This window comes from Primulina eburnea, chromosome 3 (assembly GCF_022965805.1).
Source record: "Primulina eburnea isolate SZY01 chromosome 3, ASM2296580v1, whole genome shotgun sequence".
Lineage (NCBI taxonomy): Eukaryota > Viridiplantae > Streptophyta > Magnoliopsida > Lamiales > Gesneriaceae > Primulina > Primulina eburnea.
In genome coordinates this window covers 21413022-21435485 of record NC_133103.1, presented here as the reverse complement: position 1 = coordinate 21435485, position 22464 = coordinate 21413022, and the positions used below count along the sequence as shown (strand labels likewise).

Below are 22464 nucleotides of genomic sequence, written 5' to 3'. Positions count from 1 at the left end.
TATATGTTCGAATCTTTCTTTTAATCTCTTCCACAAAGCCATGGGATTTTTTTCAGTCAGATATTCACATTTCAATTCATCGTCGAGATGTCGACGCAAAAATATCATGGCTCTTGCCTTTTCTTGTGACGTGCATATGCCATTTTCTTTAATGGTCTCGCTTAGACCCAATGACTCAAGATGCATTTCTACATCTAGAGTCTATGGCTAGGGATGGCCATGGGTAGGGTATGGGTCGGATTTGATACATCCATCCCCATACCCATTTATTAAATTCATCCCCATACCCATCCCCATACCCATCGGGTATTGAATTTCTTCCTCATCCCCATACCCATCGGATTATCGGATACCCATACCCTACCCAAATACCCTATTATCATATACAATTGAATTTTTTCAAATTTAAATTGTTTCAATGAAGTTATGAATATTTAAAAATTATTTAAATGAACAATAAGAAAAAAGTAAACTTTATAAAAAAAAAATAACAAAATATTAAAAATATTTTAAAGTCAAACATGGAATAAACTTACCAATGAAGAAGATGAGAAATTGAATGAAAAATAAATGAGCGGCAAAACCTTGAAACGTAAAAGTGAAAGTGAAAGGGAAGAGAAAAGAAAAAGTATCGATTTACTTGGATTTGATAAAATGAATCTTTAATATAAATAAATATAATTACTATATATATATACATATACATACATATATATATATATATATATATATATATATATATATAAAGAGAAAAGAAAAAATATCGATTTACATGGATTTGAGAAAATGAATTTTTAATATAAATAAATATAATTACTATATATATACATATATACATACATATATATATATATATATATATATATATTTATATATTAATTTAAACGGGTATTCGGGTAGGGCGTGGGTCGGATTATATCAAACCCGCCTCCATACCCAAACCCAAAAATCCACATACCCGATTACCCAATTATTTAATCGGGTCTAAAAATCTCTCCATACCCTCTTCTATTCGAGTCGGGTATCGGATCCTCCAACGGGTTCGGAGGAAATTGCCATCCCTATCTATGGCATATAATTCTTTCCCGTGATGTCGAGCGCAACAAATTCGAGTTTTGTTAAATTTGACATGGTGGTACTAAAAAAATTACGATGCATTTTATTAGTTAATAAATATTGCAATACAAAGTAACAGATAAACAACAAGTACAAGTATTTGTAAAAATAAAGAAAACGCACGAGGAGGATATTCTCCGATAAATACAAGACTCGTGAGTATGATAACCAAAATAATTAAAAATATCCTTGAGAAAGCCATCTTCTTTTTTCTTCGAAAAATTTGATGATGAATAATTTTTAGAGAAGAAGAGAAAGTTGGAGTGATTGAATGTGTTTGTGAGATCATATTTATAGGGCAAAAACTAGTCGTTTTTTTACTATTTATGACCGTTGGTGTACAAAAAAAATAAAGGTGTGTATTTGTATAATTTTATGGTAATAATATGGTATATATAATATTAGACATGTTTAAATAATAATGTATATCATATCATAATATTATAATGAGTGTCATAATTTATTTTGTTTAAAACCTTATAGGCTTTTATACTTGTCGTATCCCTTACCGGGAGTGTGGGATGTCGTCTTAACATCCTCCCAGGATTTATAACAAGTTTATGAAAAATTTATTTTTATTATTTCTAATAATAACATTATATTGTATATTAAATAAATACACAATAAATAAATAACAGTAAAATAAATATTATTACTTTTGTTACCTTTTTCTTCTGTTTGGAGCTTGGAAAAGTATGTTGGACTTTTAGAGCTTCGTGCTGATAACGTGTTGTGAAAAAGTAAAAATTTATGATAAAAAGTAAAAATCTCAAACTCTCAAAATTTACTAAACTACACACTTTATAATATTTTTCTCTCTACTCAATTGTGATTTTCTTCATAAATGAGAGATCTATTTATAGAGTTTCATTACACATAATCCAAAAAATAAAATACATCATTACCTACATCATCACACACAAATTTCGAATTTTATAACTCTTATTTTCAACATTCAAATATTCAACTATTACTTTTCAATATTCAAATCATTTATTTTCACGACTTATAAACTTCTAAAATTATTTATAAGACGAAAGAAATTAAAAACTATTTTAAATAAGTAGGATTTTTCAGTCGATTTCAGTCCGGAAAGCAAGCCCCTGCGAAGCTTCAGGAGCCGCCAAACCTTAGTTAGAGCAGACGCGTGGCTGGCGTTTATCATTCCAATGTACGTGAATCAAATCCAACGATTTAACACCACGAACCATGATTTATTATGAGCAATTCTGTTGATATACCGTTGTCGAGGCTTTAAAACTTGATCAAATTGCTGCCGGTCCATCCATATTAATAAAGGTGAGATTTATTTTCTTCATTTTTTCCAGTAATTTGTGTTTGCTGAAGAGGGATTTGGATTATGGACGCCGGTAATTTTGTGCGTGCGTGTGGTTTTTTCCTCAATCATTCTTTTATGTTTATTAGGATGGGAAAAGATGCAGATATTGGGATTCGTTTCTGGTTAGTTTTTAATCTGGCATTAGTTTGTTGTCGAGAACTACTGGTGGGTATCGAGTAGAATTTAATTTTTTCGGAGCAAATTTCTTAACACATTTTTCTTTATCAAAGTTGTGATTCTCAGATATGGGGATCGATTAATTGTAGTAAATCTTGGAAATGTTTATTGCTGTTGAATTTGCATTATTACACAAATAAATATGTTTTACCTACTGCGCCACTTGTTCAAAAAGCAGAGGCTAGATAATTTAGACATATAAATCATGGATTATTTATAGTAAAGATCTCACACGATACTTTAAAAGGTATGCGGTTTGTTCTAAATTTCTAATTGCAATTCATGGAATAATGTGATAATAATGTGATATTATTTTTATCATCTTTACTTCATTGTTTGCGCTTTCATTTGCCAGGTTTTTTTGTTCCACCAATCTTGGTGAGGAAGGGGCTCCTATTTCCATGAGTATGGCATAGATGAATTGGAGTATGAAATTATCTTTTACTAGCAGTTCTCGTGGCTTCACCATTTGTATCAAAAAAGTTTCTTATTTTCATCATTTGGGCCGATGAAATGCCATCTAATTGTTTCTCTGGCCTTTCGCACGTAATCCGAAAAGGAATCTGGGGAACAAGATCTGGAAAAGAATATGGAATACAAGGTCAGGTAAATGTTTTGATTGACCAAGGGAAGAAGCTTACTGGCCAATCAAATTCTTTATCCTCTGGGAAATTCACCGTTCTTCACGTGTTTATGCGTTCTGGCAGTTTTGCTGCCGCTCAGGCAAATTTTCATACAGCCAATCAAAGAAAGAATATTTCAGTTGTTGGAGCTTTTTCTCGCACGATTTCTATACCGTCTGTATCAGGCCCTTCATTTCAAGTTTGTGGATATCACATCGAGTGTCTGCTAGCAGAGTCTAATCAAGTTTTGGGCAATAACTCTCAAAAGGAACTTATGCCTGTCTGTGGATATAGGTCAGGTCTCGCTGGCTGCTCTATCAGTAATTTGAATTCTAGGCCTGCTCAACCTGGTGTCGCTGCGTACCATTCTTTCAGTTCATACTACAGAAGAAGCTTTTACATTAGTAGAAAGGTGAGCATGAGTTTGGGAAATAAAGAGCAGCCGAACAACTTCTTTCTCTATGGGTATTTCACATACAATGCTGTGAAGCGAAAGGGAAATGACCATACATTCCTGGGATTTGGTTTTGAGGGTTTCCATCTGTCATCACCTGCTTGTTCCTCGGCTGGTACTTCTCATGATGTGTCCTTTGAAAATTCTGCTCTGGAGGAACAACATTTAAGTTTTGCAGATTCATCAGAGCTGTATGTTTATTTCATTTCCATTTGATTTTTAATATTCATGAGGAGCTATACTTTATTACAAATCTTTCTGTGTAGTTTTACCTCTGCTTATTAAATATTTTTCAACTCGTTTAACTCTGATGTGTGCATGACTTTCTGTTATGTCTTTGTTTGTGAGCATTTGATTTTGTTGTTAGAATTTGTCTAACCCTTACAAGTTGTCTAACCCTTAAGTGTAAAACTCTAAACTCATCAATTTTTCTGAAGAAATGTTTGCCCACACCCATATTTCTGCAAGACCTTTCTCCTAATGCTTCATCTGTTTAAAAAGTTTTTCTGTCGGGGCATATCAATTAATCCTACAGTTTTTCCATCAGATCATCATCTAATTCTACATCCAGGTAGCCAGTGAGGTCTTGCTGTTCTCATCAAACGCTATTTGGAAGTCCATCTTAATGAGAGATCTGAAAGTTCTATGTCGAATTATTTTGCCATTTCTACTTTGGATTTATTCTTCTTTTTGTATTCAGGAGCATCCCAACGGGCAGGACACTGAGGCTAAAATCTGGGTCATGCTACCTGCCTCATCCTGACAAAGAAGAAACCGGTGGAGAGGATGCTCATTTCATTTGTACTGATCAACCAGCAATCGGTGTAGCTGATGGCGTTGGTGGATGGGCTGATCTTGGTGTCAATGCAGGGTATTATGCTCGTGAGTTAATGTCTAATTCGGTTAATGCAGTGCAAGATGAACCAAGAGGTTCCATTGACCCAGCCAGAGTTCTAGAGAAAGCCCATGCCAGCACAAAAGCGAAAGGGTCTTCCACTGCTTGTATCATTGCTCTCACAGATCAGGTATCTGAAGTAAGCACATATATCTTCTATTATTAACATTACCATTTGTAATTGGGGATCATCGTGCTTCACTCATCTAAAGTTGCTCTAGGAACCTTAAGAAAATTATTGCTGCAAATTTCAGCTCTAATTTGTCCCTGATTTTTAGATGTTAAGATTTTATAAGAAACAATAGATAAGCTCAATGCTTCCAAGTTCCATGGATTTATCAATCATAATTCCTTTCTTATGTAGGGTCTCCATGCCATTAATTTGGGGGATAGTGGGTTTATGGTTGTTAGAGACGGATGTACAGTTTTTAGATCCCCTGTTCAGCAGCATGATTTCAATTTTACTTATCAGCTGGAGAGTGGTGACGCTGGAGATTTGCCTAGCTCTGGACAGGTATATTACCCCCTGTTTCCTTTGTAGTTACTTTCTACTTATTGTTCTGACATTCATAGATATAGCAATGAACCATCTTTAGTCATCATACGCATAATTTTTTCATTGAGTTTATTTTGTCCTGATGTTGCACGCACTTGGGAGTATCTGTAAGTGACTGGATGAAAGTTATCTAGGCTTTGAGTGTTCTCTAATGCCTAGAAATAAGGTTTCTATGCGCTTCCCTTGCATTTTACATTGATTGATTGTGTGTATTAATCATTTTACTTTTCATTGATGGTTGACAACTGGAAAAAAGTACCTTGCAAGGTTCCAGAAAAATAGTTTTTTGAACTATCATCATTGATTAATTCTGCTCACTTCTGAGCACTAATTCGTGCAAGATTTCAAATATCTAGTCGTGGATTTGAAAATATGCCCTCTCCATTGACCCTTGATTAGGAGGACTGTTGCCCCTTGTCTGATAACAAGCACCCGCCATGTGGATCATTTATTTGAAGCATGGTATTGTATATAAAACTAGTCCTGGCATGTACCTGTATACGTATTTACCAGTAACTTTTACCTACTTCCATGGACATGTCCCTGATTCTATGTTCAACTTCTTCTTGTCTTAAAAGGAATTGTTCGATTTATTGACTGTCTTTGAAAATCTGACTCCTAATGGGAGTTCTCTTATATTTTTTATCAAATGGATATTACACAGTTTCTTTTCAGTAATGATGTAGATTCTTTAACGTTTTGTGAGTAGTTTTCCACGTGATATATATTCTTAATTGGTTGTTCATGTCTTTGTGAAGTAGCATTCAAATGTTATTTCTTTATCCTTGTTATCAATCACTTCCATCTTTGTCTTTTACTTTACACATTGCTTGTTATAGTCTGGATTTTGGGGATGAAGTATGAACTATCTGAATCTAATAGTCTGTTTAGATAGAGACTTTTAATTTAAAGGTGTTTAAAAAACTGATGTTTGGATGAAGAGGCTCGTTGAAAGGGATTAATACACACATTTTCCATAATTAATGATTAAGTTTATTCTCAAACTGAAAGAAAAATGTGTGTATCCAAATATTAAAAATGCTTCTGCTTTTTTGGGGAAAAAACACCTAAAAAACGCAAGCTTATTGAAGTTCTTTTCAAACCATGAGTTTGCTATTTAAACAGGTCCTAAATGGTCTTTTATGCGTTACACAGGTATTTACCGTCCCCGTTGCTCCCGGCGATGTCATAATTGCTGGGACTGATGGTCTTTTTGACAACTTGTACAACAATGACATTGCTGAAGTTGTGGTCCATGCTGTGAGAGCTGGTTTAGCACCTCAAGTGACTGCACAGAAAATAGCAGCATTGGCGCGCCAACGGGCACTTGACAAAGACCGGCAGACTCCTTTCTCTGCTGCAGCCCAAGAAGCTGGATTCCGGTATTATGGTGGGAAGCTTGACGATATCACCGTAGTTGTTTCTTATATCACCAGTGACCAAAATGTATGGACTCCTTTTCTCCCAAACACACACACACAGAGACAGAGTTACATACAGACATTGAGAATTTGTCTGTGCTTGCTTGCGTTCTGTAAACTCTCTCAGAGTTTCTTGCATTCTGTATTAGTTTGTTGTGGGCAATATGACTCATTTCTAGCATTATTCGATGTAATCCGGATTTGTTTTTTCTTGAAATCAAATTGTGATGCTCGTACCCGTTCTTGTGCAGGAGGAATGCCTTCTAACGAACGACTCTAAATAGAGAATCAGTGGTACCTGGTGTGGTTTTATTTTATGATGTTCCAAAGGTAATTTCATGGAATGTTTTGGCCTTATGCTGAGGTTGATGTATATGGTTGTGGTTTTTGTGTCGTATCCCAATCCTGTTGTCTCTTGTATAAATATACTGGCTTTGGCATTTTGGGTGTAATTCTAACTCCCAGATTTTAAAAATCGCTGTACATAGAAATCATCTGAAAAGGGTGAGTTTTTTACCCCTTGTTTTGTCTGGTTTTGTTTTGAGAGTGTATTCATGGATTTCACAGCTTGTTGCCACAATAATCTGGATGTTTCCGTTTCTTTCCATAATCAAATACTTTTCTATGTAAATTAGTTAACATTCTTGTCTAGATCCATTAGGTTTGGTCAGATTTATTACTAGAGAAGTTTTTCCCCGAAAAAGGTTGGAAACCTAAATGTATGCTTTAAAAATTATACCAATTATATATATATATATATATATATATATATATATAGGGTGAGATGAGCTCCCCGGTGATATGCCAATAATTTATAAATTATATTTTAGATAAAATTATTATAAAATGTGTGTCTATCTATATATATATATATAGACAATCATTTCCTTGATCATTAATTAATACCCTAACACCCGCATTTGCTTAGTTGTCAACTGAATTAGGTAACAGATGATGGCGAAGTCCTATTCCTGTACGAAAACTCCAGCCAGCTTTTATGGAAATAACCACAGTCCCTGCTCTCGAAACATGCAGTCAAACCTCGCTTGACTCCTTCCACGCATCGAAACCCACGACTTTGCCTCTCCCCTTGAACAAAATTGAAACATCATGGGTTTTTTGAAATATTGTTAAGGTGGGGTGGTGTTTGAATTTTCTTACTCGGGGTTGTGTAGGGATTTAGTTTCAAGGAAATGGCGGGTGGTCGGAAGGAGAGGAACGGCCCATTGTCGGGCCGTGGATCTCGATTCGCTGCGGCAATTGGGATCGGGGTTTTAGCGGGATGCATCTTCGCATTCTTGTTCCCCCATGGGTTTTCCTCCTCCGAGCCGTCTACTAAATTCGTCCGCTCTCCCAGTCTAATCTTGAGGTTTGCAATTCCTTCGTCGTTCTTTGTTGTTTCTTAAATTTTTTTCATTTAATTTGTTGGTTCCTCCATGATTCTCGTCAGTCGTTATCAAGGGGGAACCTAGGATTTTGGTAGCGTCCGATTCAGTGATTCGGGGCAAAATTAATATTTTTCAGAAGGAATATAAATAAAATTCCTTTTTTCCCCATTTTTAGTTGTTTTGAGTTGTGCTACTACCCCTAGTGATTTCGTAACGTATTGTTAATTCATCTTGGAAGTGGTGGTGTGTTTCAAGGATTTAGTTAGTGCAAAAATTGCTTCCTTTTTTGAATTCAGAATGGTTGTTGCAAGCAAGACTTTTAGGAGTGTATTCAAATTTCAATGTAGGAGATTTATTGAGTTTTAATTATTTTTGTAGGTTTTATACGTCTAGACATATTCAATCATGACTCATATTCTATAGAAGTCTAGTGATATTCAAAATAGACTTTCATAGAGTTTTAAGAAGTCAAGTGGTATTCTACATCGATTTTTAAAAACTTTGTAAAAGTCTAGAGGTATTCAAATAGTGGTATTTATTTCTCTCTAAATCGCTTCCAATCACCTCTCTTCTTACCTTCTCTCCTCTCATTTATCTTTATCACTCTCTCTATATATATTTTCATCTTTTCTTTTAAAATTTTTTCATTTTTTGGCTGGTTTTTTATTTAATAATTTTTTATTTTAATATCATAGGAAATTTTGAAATCTATAATTGATTTTGTGATTTTTTATTTATGACTTATACAAATTAATGTAATATTCAATAATAATAAAAGATGATCCAAAAAAATGTCGCTTAATTCTTAATAATTGAATAAGCTCGCAACAACCATAATTTTTTGAATTCTTTTTAGCATTTTCAGTACAATGTAAGCTATGATATTTTTATGCAATATTATATTCACATAATGTTAAATAATATTCTTTTCACGTATATATTATCAATTCAAAAACAATGTTACTAATTAATTAATTGATGTATTTTAAAATTTACATACATACAAACTCATATATATATATATATATATATATATACACACACTAAGAATGTATACGTGCGATACACGTAGATAACTAATAATGAAATATATAATAATGAGATTTAGATAATGTTTAAAATCGAATAACATATTGTTTATGAGTATTTATCAATCTAAATATATATAAAACACAAAAAATGAAATATATCATGACAATAAATCATTCTTGAGGATTCGGAAAGAAAGAAACGAGGATAGAGCTTAGGATAGTTCACTTTTCCTTCGAAGCTTTTAATTTTGATTTTGAAGAATCCGTCCGTCTGATTTGAATCTGAGTACGGAACTGAGTTCCTATCGACGCAGGCTACAACTGGACGTAAGTTTTGTTACGTTTAGACATGATTTGAAATTATGATATTGTCATAATCGAATAGGAATCATGTATGGTGTTTCTGATACAGTAGACATCGTATATTTGAAGTCAGAATGAAAAACAGACTATTTATGTAATTGTTATGATTTTCGGAGTCGATTTGATTGAGAATCGATATCAGATTTGTATTATCGTTGAGATTATGATTCGTACCAATATTGATTATGAGTTCTGGTACTATATCTGTGATGTTGGGACTGACGGGGTTACCGAGATTGTATTATTATGCCGTCGAAACATCCATAAATTGATATTGATCAGATTCGGTATTGGTTGAGATTGTATTGTGGTACCATATGTCGATTGGCAGTGATCATATTATGTTTTGATTTGAGTATTGATCATAACAGGTTTTGAACTTTGTTATATAATGATATTGTATCTATTCGATTATCATTATCATATTGGGTATGGACAGAGTTGAATTATGGACTTCGTCTTCGGCAGACCGAGAAGATAAAGGTATAAATTAATGCTGAGTTGGGATTGCACAACTCGAGTGAGGTTTGACTCGAGTTTCCCTAAATCACATATTTTATTTTATTGCATTGTTATTTGCAATTGAATACGATTGATATCTTTGGTCTATGGATTTATAGACAATGTATGTCTTGAGTCATAGGCGGATGTACCTAGTCGTGGACATTTGATCGTGTGACAGAAGGGTCGGATAGTGAGGACTCGTCACTGGCCCATTGCACTTTGTCGCAGGATAGGATATTGGTGAAAATGCCAAAAGTCTGTGACGGTTAGGTCAGGACACCGGACGTTTGGCTATATCGGAGTGGATAGAACTGGAGTCTTTTCTATTACTGGTGTTCGATATGGAAAGAGCCAAAGTCCGTGAATAAGAACATACCACCATCCCGATCGGGAGTGTAGGTGGGTGTATATTCTTATTCCGAACGGGATCCCTAGATTATGACTGAGTCGAGTCTGAGTCTGAGAATCACGGAGAGTGATTCATTGCTTGATATTGAATTATGTTCCTGATGATGGTACATGTTTAGAATATGATTTATTCTTGATAGAGTGATTTATGTTTAGGATTATAATACATGTGATGAATATTTGATTCATGTCTGTGATTTTGATACATGTTAGGAATATCTGTTATATGCTTTTATATTATCTTTATAATTGCATGTATACATGATTTATACTGAGAATATAATTCTCACCGGAGTTATCCGACTGTTGTCTTGTTTGTATGTGTGCATGACAACAGGTGGGACAAGATAATGGTCAAGAAGAGAAGACTGGACTAGATAGCGTGGAGATCTGGGCTCAGAAATGGACTAGGATTCAGTACTTGATCTATAGTAATTGAAATCTAGTTTAATAGGAATGTATCAAGTATTAGACTGGTACTTTAACTGTAATATATAAATTAAATGAATTTACATTATGTTTCTGCTGTGTATGTTAAATTTTTTTTTTATGTCCCACATTACTTAATGGTTTCATTTGACATTTAAAACAATTAAGGAAATGATTAGCGTCCGGGTCCCCACAGCCTCACGAGTAGGGATGTAAATGAGCCGAGCCGAGCCGAGCCGAACAGTATCAGGCTCGGGCTCGGCTCGTTCAACAATTTTCTCGCTCGGGCTCGTTACGAGCTTTTGGTTTCGAGCTCGGGCTCGGCTCGTTCGGAAGTTATGAAGCTCGGCTCGAACATTTAGCGACGGATTTTTGAAAGACCGTCGCTGATTAAATCAGCGACGGTTTATAAGCGACACACCGTCGCGGATTAAATCGGCGACGGTTTTTAAGCTACAAACCGTCGTTGTTTAAATCAGCGACGGTTTTTAATGACACACCGTCGCTAAATGTTTACACGGTTCATCTTATTACTTCAGCATGAAATTATTTTTCTTATTTTTTTACTTCGTCGACATTGATATACCGAAGTAAATATAATAAAAAAATATAGTGAAGCCCGTGTTTTTAAACATCCGAAGTAAAATATATTATTTTACTTCGCTTGTGTTATTACTGAAGTTATTGGTAATGTATTACTTCGTAATTTATTATTGTCGAAGTAAAGCCTGCCGAAATAAAATCCGATTTTTCTACTAGTGATTATTGCCATAACATTCACATTTTTAATATAACTAGGTAAAGATATGTGCGACGCACGTGAAAATATATTTCTATTATCAATAATTGTTCTTAAAGAAATGAGATCAGAAGAGATTAATTTACAAAAAATTATATATTAATGATTTCATGTTATATTAGTCGATAGAAATGAGTTATGCTATGTGCAACCAAATTTGTACAATAATTCTTACAATTCAAAAAAATCAATAGAAATTTCATTTATCAAAATCTCATGATAAATTAAATATAAAATCTCATTAGATAATAACAAAATCTCACGATATAATTGTTGTAAATATCGCAGTACTATTTATTAGTTGTACCTTTAGCATTATCCGTTGGAAATTCAATGTAATATAATTTATACTATATGTATTATAAAATGATTGCAAAAGATATTTGTTTAAAAAATTTTATGTGTTATAAATCTAAGGTTATTCTTCATTGGAAGGATTTCAAATCCATGGATTTCAATACATTCAAATGTATTTTTGTTATTTAGAGATGTAACATCATAAACTTCAAATCCATTCATTTCATGTGTTATATAGTAGTATTTCATGTTAGTTATGATATTGTTCAAGTCCACCAAATAATAATGTTATTTGAAATTTATTCTACTTTATATAAATAATAATATGTAAATAAGTAATGTGTAGATTCAGGATTTGATATATTGTTTCATTGTTAACAATAAAATTATAATTCTAATCCATAAATTTGAAATCAATTTATCCAAGCACAATCTAAATAAATTAATAATTGTTGAAAAACATATTAGTAATAAATATTATAATTTTGTATAAATTAGACATTGTAGAAAATATAATATAAAATTGATATCACAATAGGTATTAAAATTAAATTTGAGAGAAGAAAAAAGTATAATACATAACGTTGACCACTTATTTTATCACGTGTTATTGATTTATGAAAAATAAAAATATAATACATAATATATTCTAAACCTTAAATTAAATTATTGCGTCAAATTTTTTCTTCTTTTATATTTTCAATTTATATTGCTTTCACGATTTTTTTTTTTGTCATCAATTTTTTCTTCTCTTTGAAAAACAATATTCTCGTCATCTTCATTAGCAAATCTTATGAGAAGAAATGTATATTCTTCTCTATTTGATGCCTCTACAAATCTCCACACAATTAAGTGTTTTGTAGAAAAAAATTTGTTTCATCAAGCAAATAAAATCAAAGAATTTTGTTATTTCAATATTCTACAAATTATATTTATTTTTTGTAAATATTTTAACTTAATCTACAAGCAAATAAAATCAATGAATTTTGGTTATTCTATCTTCTAGGCAACTGACAAAATATGATTTAATTAATATTTTATTATATTTATCAAAAATTGTTAAACTCTTTAATGATATAACATATTTATGCAATATGTTATTTAAATACAAAAATTCAAAATTAAGATAACATAATTTTTTTTATATTTCATACTATATTATTGGAAGTATTAAATTTGTATATATTAATTTTTTTTTCTGAGAAACTTCTTGCATATATAACTCATTCAAAATATTATAGATTTACAAAATAAAACAAATCACATTCAATTTAATATTTTGTGAAAAATATATGTTCACTTCATCTACAAGCAAATAAAAAGAAATAACTTTGACCTTAATTCACACTTTTATAATATGTATAGATTTTTAATTTTTAATTTATTATTATTTAGCATACATAATTATTTTAATATTATAACTCATTAATTATCTCAAATTCGAGCTCACGATCTACCTAAACGAGCCGAGCTCGAACCCGAGCTCGTTAACCACTTAAACGAGCCGAGCTCGAGCTCGAGCTCACGAGCCAGCTAAACGAGCCGAGCTCAATTTTGAGCTCACGAACATATTATCGAACATGTTCACGAGCTAACGAGCCGAACATCATTAATCTCAAGCTCGACTCAACAAAATTGTCGAGCCCAAAATAAGGCTCGGGCTCGGCTCGATAAGCTTAACGAACGAGCCCGAACGGGCTTTTTAACGAGCCGAGATCCGAAAAACTCGCGAACAGCTCGGCTCATTTATATCCCTACTCACGAGTCATTTTGTAAGACGAATCTCCTATTTGATTCAGTAATGAAAAATTATTATTTTTTATGACAAAAATATTAATTATTATTGTAAATGCGAGTAGAGTTGACCCATTTCACAGAAAACACACTATGAACATTGATCCTAAATTTGCAAACGCGTGTAGACACATTATGATTTAAATTTTCTATGCATATAATATTTCCAATAATGTTAAATAAAAATAATAAGCACAAAAACACCCGCAAACATTAAAAAATATATATAAGAAAAAATAGTGTCACAAAAACAAAATGACTTATTTAAATAAAAAGATATAATGTTTCTTAACATATTTAAAAATCACATTGTTATAAAAGTGATGTGTGTATATGTAAAATAAAAGAAAAAATGAGATAAAAACATTAAATATTCATTAGCAACCATGAAAAAATCAACTCATATTAGCAACCAATTTTAGTAGCAACAAAGAAAAACGGTTGGTAAATTGATGAATTCAATATGCATGAATGTCCAGAGTCATTTAAGATGTACAATAAATTACCAAAAGAACCCATTAAAAAAACCATTGATAACCTAAATGAATAAGAATTTATAGAAAATTCACAATTAAAAGTCATATATTTATAAGCATGTTAGATTTAAATTTTCTATACATATAATATTTCCAATAATGTTAAATAAAAAATAAGCACAAAAACACCCGCAAACATTAAAAAATATATATAAGAAAAAATAGTGTTACAAAAACAAAATGATATATTTAAATAAAAAAAATATTATGTTTCTTAATTCATATTTAAAAATCAACTTGTTATAAAAGTGAAGTATGTATATGTAAAATAAAAGAAAAGATAAGATAAAAAAAAACATTAAATATTCATTAGCAACCATGAAAAAATCAACTCATTTTAGCAACTAATTTTAGTAGCAACAAAGAAAAACCATTGGTAAATTGATGAATTCAAAATGCATTAATGTCTAAAGTCATTTAAGATTACAATAAATTACCAAAAGAACTTATTAAAAAAATCATTGATTTAATTTGCTAACTTAAATGAATAAAGGTATATTAGAAAATTCACAATTAAAAGTCATATATTTATATGTATGTTAGATATATACATGTAAGGGTTAAATGATTTAACTTTTAAATAAGTAAATTTATTTATTAATATAAATATTGAAAAACTATTTCAAATTGAATATGCTATGTATGTCAATTAATTATTGGTTCTAATAAATTAATAAAAAATAATATGTTATAATTAAGTATAACTTTTATAAAGTTTTATAATTTTTTTTGACCAAAGTCTATAAAAATCTTGCAAAAAATTCTACATGAATCCACATAAATCTGTAAGATTCTGTAAAAATCAATAAAAATCTATCAAATCGATAAAAACTTATCATTTGAAAAAGTCTTCAAAAGTAATCAAAAATCTAATTTGAATACGTCCCACTTAGATGGTGGGAATGACACGGACTTTAGATTTTTTTTCTCTAGTTATGAACTGTATAATAAGTGAATTCATCTTTGATAAAAGTGTAGAGCGAAAAGGGCAGACACGTGCTTGATGTATATGTAGTCTCTAGGAAATTTAACTTTGAATGTAACCATGTAGAGGTCCTTCCTTGTGCGGATATGTAGTCTCTAGGAAATTTAACTTTGAATGTAACCATGTAGAGGTCCTTCCTTATGTGGATATGATGGAAAATATAAATGTGATGATGTCTGATGTAATGTTATATTATTCCATAGGTTGATTCTTCATGTGAATCAACGGAAAAAATAAATCTTCTGAAAGCTGATATCATGAAGCTGTCGGACAAGAATGTTGAGTTGAAAAGGACAGTTAGAGAGTTGAATGAAAAGCTACACCTGGCTGAACAGGGAAAGGGTCGTGCGCAAGAACAGATTATGGTATTGGGTGAACCACACAAAGCTGGACCTTTCGGTACTGTTAAAGGCTTGAGGACGAATCCAACTGTCGTTCCTGATGAAAATGTGAATCCAAGACTTGCAAAGATTTTGGCAAAGGTTGCTGTGAATAAAGAGCTTATTGTTGCAGTTGCCAACTCAAATGTAAAGTGGATGCTAGAGGTGTGGTTTACTAGCATTAAAAATGTGGGCATCCCAAATTATCTGGTACTTGCATTAGATGATGGAATCCTAGAGTTTTGCAAGTCGAATGACGTCCCTGTGTACCAAAGGGACCCTAATGAGGCTATTGATTCTGTGGGAAAAACAGGTGGTAACCATGCTGTCTCAGGACTGAAATTCCAAATATTGAGGGAGTTTCTGCAGCTTGGTTATGGTGTACTGCTTTCAGATGTCGATATAGTTTACTTGCAGAATCCGTTCGACCATTTATACAGAGACTCTGATGTGGAGTCGATGTCTGATGGTCATAGTAACATGGCAGCTTATGGGTACAACGATGTATTTGATGAACCTGTTGGAGATTTAATAAAATATTAAATCTATAAATCATGTGATTAAATCCATATATCACAACACGCCAGGAATTCATGTCGAATTATCAGAAAATATAAATAACATTAAATACGTACCAGAATCCATTGATTGATCTAGCGTCAGAGTTATGGATCTTCCAAGGCAACAGAGAATCGACCACCTTATTCTTGCCTTTGATAGGGAGAAGGAGAGAGATCTAAAATACGTGTGCCGTATGTATTCTGTGTTATATTCTCTGTGCCTTGGGGACCATAACCTTATTTATAGCCTTAGCAGTCTTCAACCCATCATAGAAGACCTAATTGGGCCGGGCTTCTACACATAAGGTGGACCATACCAATTTATTTAATACTTTGGAAACCCATAATTAATTAGATCACTTTATTGAGTCCTTTATTAGATAGCTTGTCCATGTACAATTAATTAAATTATGTGAGCCCACAAAATAATTCCAACAATCTCCCACTTGGGCCACATAAGTTATCCGGATATTGTACATGCAAAAACTGGATTGAGCTCTTGCTATCTGAACCAAAATATTCCTTAACAATCTGGTCTATCAATTATACCAATATTGAACCAAAGCAGTCATCGCTACATTTAAAATCACTAGACCCATCAATGATCACAATATTAGCATAATCAATAACATAGATCAAGTATGGATGTGTAGCATGGAAATACATAAATGTGATCCCAGAATAAAACCTGCATTTCCAACTGGTCCTCATAATGACTCAAAGAGTCAAATAACAGACTTTCAACCAAATGCTAAACCGCAATAAAAGTCATCACTTTATTTCAGAGTAATTCAAATAAACCTTAGTCTGTACAGAAACTCAAATCATGTCAAATGAGCCAATGCTTAAACCGAATACAAACTCCCACTGTACATGCATATCAACTATATGGACAACACCAATGTGTGTCACATGCCCAAAAAATCTTGGGTGGCCAACCCATGACAAACGCATCCGCAATTATAGAGTTTGCAATAACATGCTCAATTGACACACAATCACTCTGAATTATTTCCTTCCAACTAGAAACTTCATGTCAATATCTTTTGACTTTGACAAGTTTCAGTTGTTCTTTAAATATAATATAGCGGCTTTATTATCACAATTGATCCTCAATGGTTTCTTAGACCAATGATCATTACCGGTGATAAAATCCCGCAACTTTATTCGGAGTCCAAATATCCAACTATTTCCAAATGTCAGATTTCCGATGTGTGAGCATAAAATCCTCAGTTCACTTTATGTACCGCATAACCCGATTAATAATCAAATATCGGGTTTCTTAAATGTCTGCCCAACATTCTAATGATGTTCACAATATCTAAACAATATTCTCTATAAATCTGAATGAGATTACCACATGATAAAATTTATACCAGCACATATGTACACATAAACATCAATATATTCTTCTCAATGTTGACTTTCCAATATACTCACTCCCACTAAAGTCAACATACGAAATTAATTTGTATTTAATTTCAAATTTTCATGTATGCATAATGTCAATATCATTTAAAATATTGATATTCATTTTATCAAGCTTATCAATCAAGGAACTCATACCAAACATATTTGAATTTCGAAAAATTGAAAATACCACATGAATAAAGGAAAAACTTGATTTGTCTAAACATGATACTAAAATCAAATTTTGTTTTTGCAAATTCAAATACCAGAAAATAAAAATCTCAGTTCCTAAATAAAGCTTTTAAAAAAAGAAACCAACAGTTTTATTGTTATTTTCCATAAAATGTATCTTTCAACATCAGTTGGCAACCGGCTCCTTAGGCAACCCTTTCTTTGCACGCCAATTGGCGTATTTGGGACAATCTTTCTTCACATGCCCATCAGTCCTTTTGCAAAAGAAACAAGTGATCACTTTATCTTGTTTCTGTTGCTCCATATGATGTGAAGTCCCAGAGTTTCCTTCCTTATTGCTCCATTTCCTTTTCTTGTTGATGCAATTACCTTGATAGTTAGATGTCAAGTGAGCACTTTCAATCACATCTTGTTTCAATCTCTCCTCCTCCTGAACGCACTGCGCAATAAGCTCATTCAAAGTCCACTTTTCCTTCTGGGTATTATAACTTATTTTGAATTGATTAAATTGTGCAGGCAGAGAGATCAAGACTAAATGCACGACTATGTCTTCCGACAATTCCAACTTGAATGCTTTTAGTCGAGTCACAAGATTTGACATTTCCATTATGTACTCCCTTATGTTCCCTTTCTCTTTGTACCGCATTGAGACAAGTTTATTCAAAATTGTACTTGTCTCGACCTTTTCGTTTGCAGTGAAACGATCTGCTATTTGAGTAAGGAACTTTTTAGCATCATTTTCTTCAGGAATTGCACCCCTTATAGTATCTGGAATGGAATGTTTCATAATCATCAGACTCATGCGATTTGATCGCTCCCACTTTTCCAAAGAACCCTTTTGATCAGCAGTTCCTGAACTGGTCAAAAGTGCGGGACGATCTTCCCTTAGCGCATAGTCCAAATCCATGCAGCCGAGCACTATCATAACATGCTCTTTCCATTTCTTGAAGTTTGAGCCATTAAGTACTGGAATGTTGTTCAGATTGGCAGATATAGAAGATGCTATAACAAAGTAGAACAAAAAACTCACAATAAAATATAGTTCATGCATATATTTAAATTAAATAAATCACAAATATATATGCATGCAGATGGTGGTGGGCCCATAAAAAATAGATGCCTTGCACAACATTGATATTTAATCTTTGAAGAAAAATAACAATTTGTAAATGATGCACTCTATCATCATGGTTATTAAATATTGATAATAAATCCGCCCAACAATATGCCTTTCTTTGGACCGACAATTGCATGCATGGATAAATCCGAAATTATCACATATTTATTACCACATATTGTGCTAAAATTTGGCCAGAAAATGACCTTCCTTTGGGCCGATCATTTTCCGCATAAATATAACACAATTTAATATCATATAATGTGTCTAGAATCTGGCAAGAAAATAAACTTCCTTTGGGCCGATTAATTTCTGCATAGTTTTGACACGCTTTAAGATCACATAATTATGTGCTTATAATCTGGCCAAAAAATAACCTTCCTTTGGGCCGATTATTTTCTGCATAGATATAAACACATTTTTTTTTGTCACTTATTATGTCTGCAATCTGGCAAAAAAATAGTCTTCCTTTGGGCCGGCTATTTTTCGCATAGATATAAATGCACTTGAAAAATATATATTGAATCTAAAATATGGCCAGAAAATAATCTTCCTTTGGGCCGATTATTTTCCGCATAGATCTAGATACACTTTAAAATCATCTATTGTGTATGGAATTTGGCCAAAAAATAGTCTTCCTTTGGGCCGACTATTTTTCGCATAAATTAAAACACAATTTATTTTTGGACTTGAACAATATCTACATATCTCAAAAAATCACTTTATTAACATGAAATTTAAATTTAACCAAATTTGAGATACAAGATATTAATTTAACTTTGATTGGGCCAAATAAAACATGAAGACCAAATTTGCAAGAAATAAAATATTTACACCTCATAATTATTCATCCACAAATATTTTATCAAAATAAACAAATACGATAAAATAACGAATAATTACATTTTAATTTTATTTCATGCAATTAAATTTTGAAATGGTCTAATTTAATTTCACAAATCAGAATTGCGGAAGTCAAAATTTAAAAATTGTCAAAATTCGGGATTTCAAAATCTGGTTCGAAATTAGAAACCAAACAAAGCCTTAAATTCAACCAAAATTATCCCCAAATTCGAAACCCTAATTTCAACAGCAAAAAACGCCGCTAGCCGCCGCGGCCGCCGCCTGAACTCCGACCAACTGCCGGGAAAAGACGACCCATAAGGTGGCGACCACGTTAGAACAGAATCCGATCAAAATCAGGCCGGAAATCGGCCGGAATATGGCCAGGAAAAAAAAATCGCATGGACTCGCGCATCATGAAGAAATATCATCCAAATTCGATCGGTACAGAGGCTTTTACGGCTAATTGATGGAGGTTTATGGAGCGAAAAAGTGTGAAGAACAAAACGCCTAAGGATTCACCGCCGAAAATGTGCCGGAGAACGGCCGATTTGCCGACATCCGGCGACCCATACGAAAAAAACGAAAATCGGATTTCGATTTTTTTTTTTTTTTTTTTTTAAAACGAAAATAAATCTGAATTTTGGGTGTAAAATTCGAAAATACTAGATCCAAATAACATGAATTTATTCAGATCCAAATTCAGAAAAATTTAAAAAAAAGAGATCTGAATCCAAAAATTTACAGACAAGAAAATCATCTCAGATCTGAGAATAAAACATACTTTTCTGCTTCGATCCATCAATAAAAAATTCTCATAATTCAACATTGACGTGGCTCTGATACCACTTGTTGGAGATTTAATAAAATATTAAATCTATAAATCATGTGATTAAATCCATATATCACAACACGCCAGGAATTCATGTCGAATTATCAGAAAATATAAATAACATTAAATACGTACCAGAATCCATTGATTGATCTAGCGTCAGAGTTATGGATCTTCCAAGGCAACAGAGAATCGACCACCTTATTCTTGCCTTTGATAGGGAGAAGGAGAGAGATCTAAAATACGTGTGCCGTATGTATTCTGTGTTATATTCTCTGTGCCTTGGGGACCATAACCTTATTTATAGCCTTAGCAGTCTTCAACCCATCATAGAAGACCTAATTGGGCCGGGCTTCTACACATAAGGTGGACCATACCAATTTATTTAATACTTTGGAAACCCATAATTAATTAGATCACTTTATTGAGTCCTTTATTAGATAGCTTGTCCATGTACAATTAATTAAATTATGTGAGCCCACAAAATAATTCCAACAGAACCTTCAATGGGTTGGGCTAGGTATGCTCACACAATGCGAATATGGGTGTATAATTCAGGTTTCTTCTATATCAGGCCTACAGTTCCTTCGATCGAGCTCTTGGATCGAATTGCTAATCGGCTTACTCGAGAAAATGCTTGGGACCAAGCGGTTTTCAACGAAGAACTCTTCTTCCCGTTGCATCCTGGTTTTGTTGGGCTTCATGCTGCTAAGAGAACAATGGACCATTACCTCTTTATGAACAGTAAAGTCCTTTTCAAGACCGTCAGAAAAGATGCGAATTTGAAGAAACTCATACCAGTTATTGTTCATGTAAACTGCCACCCGGATAAGCTTCCAAGAATGAAAGCTGTTGTCGAGTTTTATGTAAATGGCAAGAAGCCTTTTCCTGATGGGTCGGAATGACAGTGAAGCTGGTGTTAGATTTCATGTTTAAGTTGGTCTTTTTTCTTGGTTCTTTTTACTGTATACGGGATTCTCAACAGATTACATGTTTTTGGAAGGGTTCGTCTAGTTTTATGTAAATGGCAAGAAGGATGCTCCCGATCCTTTTCCTGATTGGTTGGAATGACATTGAAGCTGGTGATAGATTTCATGTTTAAGTTGGTCTTTTTTCTTGGTTCTTTTTACTGTATACGGGATTCTCAACAGATTACATGTTTTTGGAAGGGTTCGTTTGCAAATATGGCTTAAACATCTTAGTTTTGTTTCATATATCATGTTTTTATTATGATGCTAAAAGCTGCTTTTTAGCTTTTCAGTGTAATGTTTTTTATATTTGACATCGATTCTAAGCACTGATATCTTATCGCCACCGGATATAGTTTTAAATTCAATAATTGATACATGCAATTATACGTATGGATTACTGAAGCGCTCAAATTTTGGTACAATCATTGTTCAGGAATTGATATAAGAATTGTAGATAGCATGCACCTGGAATGAGGAGCACAAAAGAAGCTTTCAGAAACTAAGGGAATTGCCAACAACTGCCCTGCTACTCGCATTACTCAATAGAATAGACGGGTTTGTAATCTATATGAAAACAGGCTTCGGATATATGTGTGCTAATGCAAAAGGACGTGATCATAGCCTATGCGTCTAGAAAATTTAAAAATAATGAGGTTAACTATCCCACACATTATTTGGAATCAGGGGCCATAATATTTTCCTTGAACAAGAGGATGCATTATTTATGTGGAACGACTTTCGACATCTACACAGATCGCAAGAACCTGCGGTACTTATTTACTCGGAAAGAACATAACATGAAGCAGTAGAGATGGATGGAGCACTTGGAGGACTGACTGCTTCATACTTTATTGTTCGTGAAAAGATAATGTGGTAGTCGATGCGCTAAGACCGAAAATCGGTCTTTATCATTTGAATGTCAAAGGAAGTAGCATCGTATCGAGGGATAAATTACACATTCAGTCTCATGGATATGCTACATGATTAAAAATTGAATTGGAAGCAGCACAAGATACCAACCCTGACATTGTAAGGTTAAGAACA

At 33.0% G+C, this 22464-nt stretch overlaps 2 protein-coding genes and 1 pseudogene across 3 annotated transcripts; 2 read left to right on the top strand and 1 right to left on the bottom strand.

Moving 5' to 3' along the window:
* Nucleotides 1–2193: 2193 nt before the first annotated feature.
* Nucleotides 2194–21872, top strand: LOC140827290 (probable protein phosphatase 2C 55). 2 transcript variants are annotated; one of them, XM_073189943.1, is made up of 7 exons: nucleotides 2194–2415; nucleotides 2988–3900; nucleotides 4410–4743; nucleotides 4969–5118; nucleotides 6316–6606; nucleotides 6833–6911; nucleotides 21854–21872. In XM_073189943.1, the coding sequence occupies exons 2-6, from the start codon at nucleotides 3146–3148 to the stop codon at nucleotides 6863–6865; spliced, it is 1563 nt and encodes a 520-aa protein (XP_073046044.1). In that variant the 5' UTR covers nucleotides 2194–2415; nucleotides 2988–3145; the 3' UTR covers nucleotides 6866–6911; nucleotides 21854–21872. The 2 variants fall into 2 exon arrangements, with proteins under 2 accessions (XP_073046044.1, XP_073046043.1); XM_073189942.1 differs by lacking the exon at nucleotides 21854–21872 and having other exon boundaries at nucleotides 2195–2415; nucleotides 6833–7097.
* Nucleotides 7568–21656, top strand: LOC140827293 (arabinosyltransferase RRA3-like; annotated as a pseudogene).
* On the bottom strand, nucleotides 16019–20021 carry LOC140827292 (uncharacterized). The gene is made up of 2 exons (XM_073189944.1): nucleotides 19366–20021; nucleotides 16019–19205 (listed from the first exon to the last, which is right to left on the bottom strand). Exon 2 carries the CDS (start codon nucleotides 18706–18708, stop codon nucleotides 17824–17826), a length of 885 nt encoding a protein of 294 aa, XP_073046045.1. The 5' UTR covers nucleotides 18709–19205; nucleotides 19366–20021; the 3' UTR covers nucleotides 16019–17823.
* Nucleotides 21873–22464: the final 592 nt, after the last annotated feature.

Coding starts and splice junctions, on each gene's coding strand:
- LOC140827290 (XM_073189943.1), top strand. CDS start 3,146: ATGCCATCTAATTGTTTCTCTGGCCTTTCGCACGTAATCCGAAAAGGA. Junction 5,119..6,315: donor ATTTGCCTAGCTCTGGACAG/GTATATTACCCC, acceptor TGCGTTACACAG/GTATTTACCGTCCCCGTTGC. Junction 6,607..6,832: donor ATATCACCAGTGACCAAAAT/GTATGGACTCCT, acceptor GTTCTTGTGCAG/GAGGAATGCCTTCTAACGAA.
- LOC140827292 (XM_073189944.1), bottom strand. CDS start 18,708: ATGCATGAACTATATTTTATTGTGAGTTTTTTGTTCTACTTTGTTATA.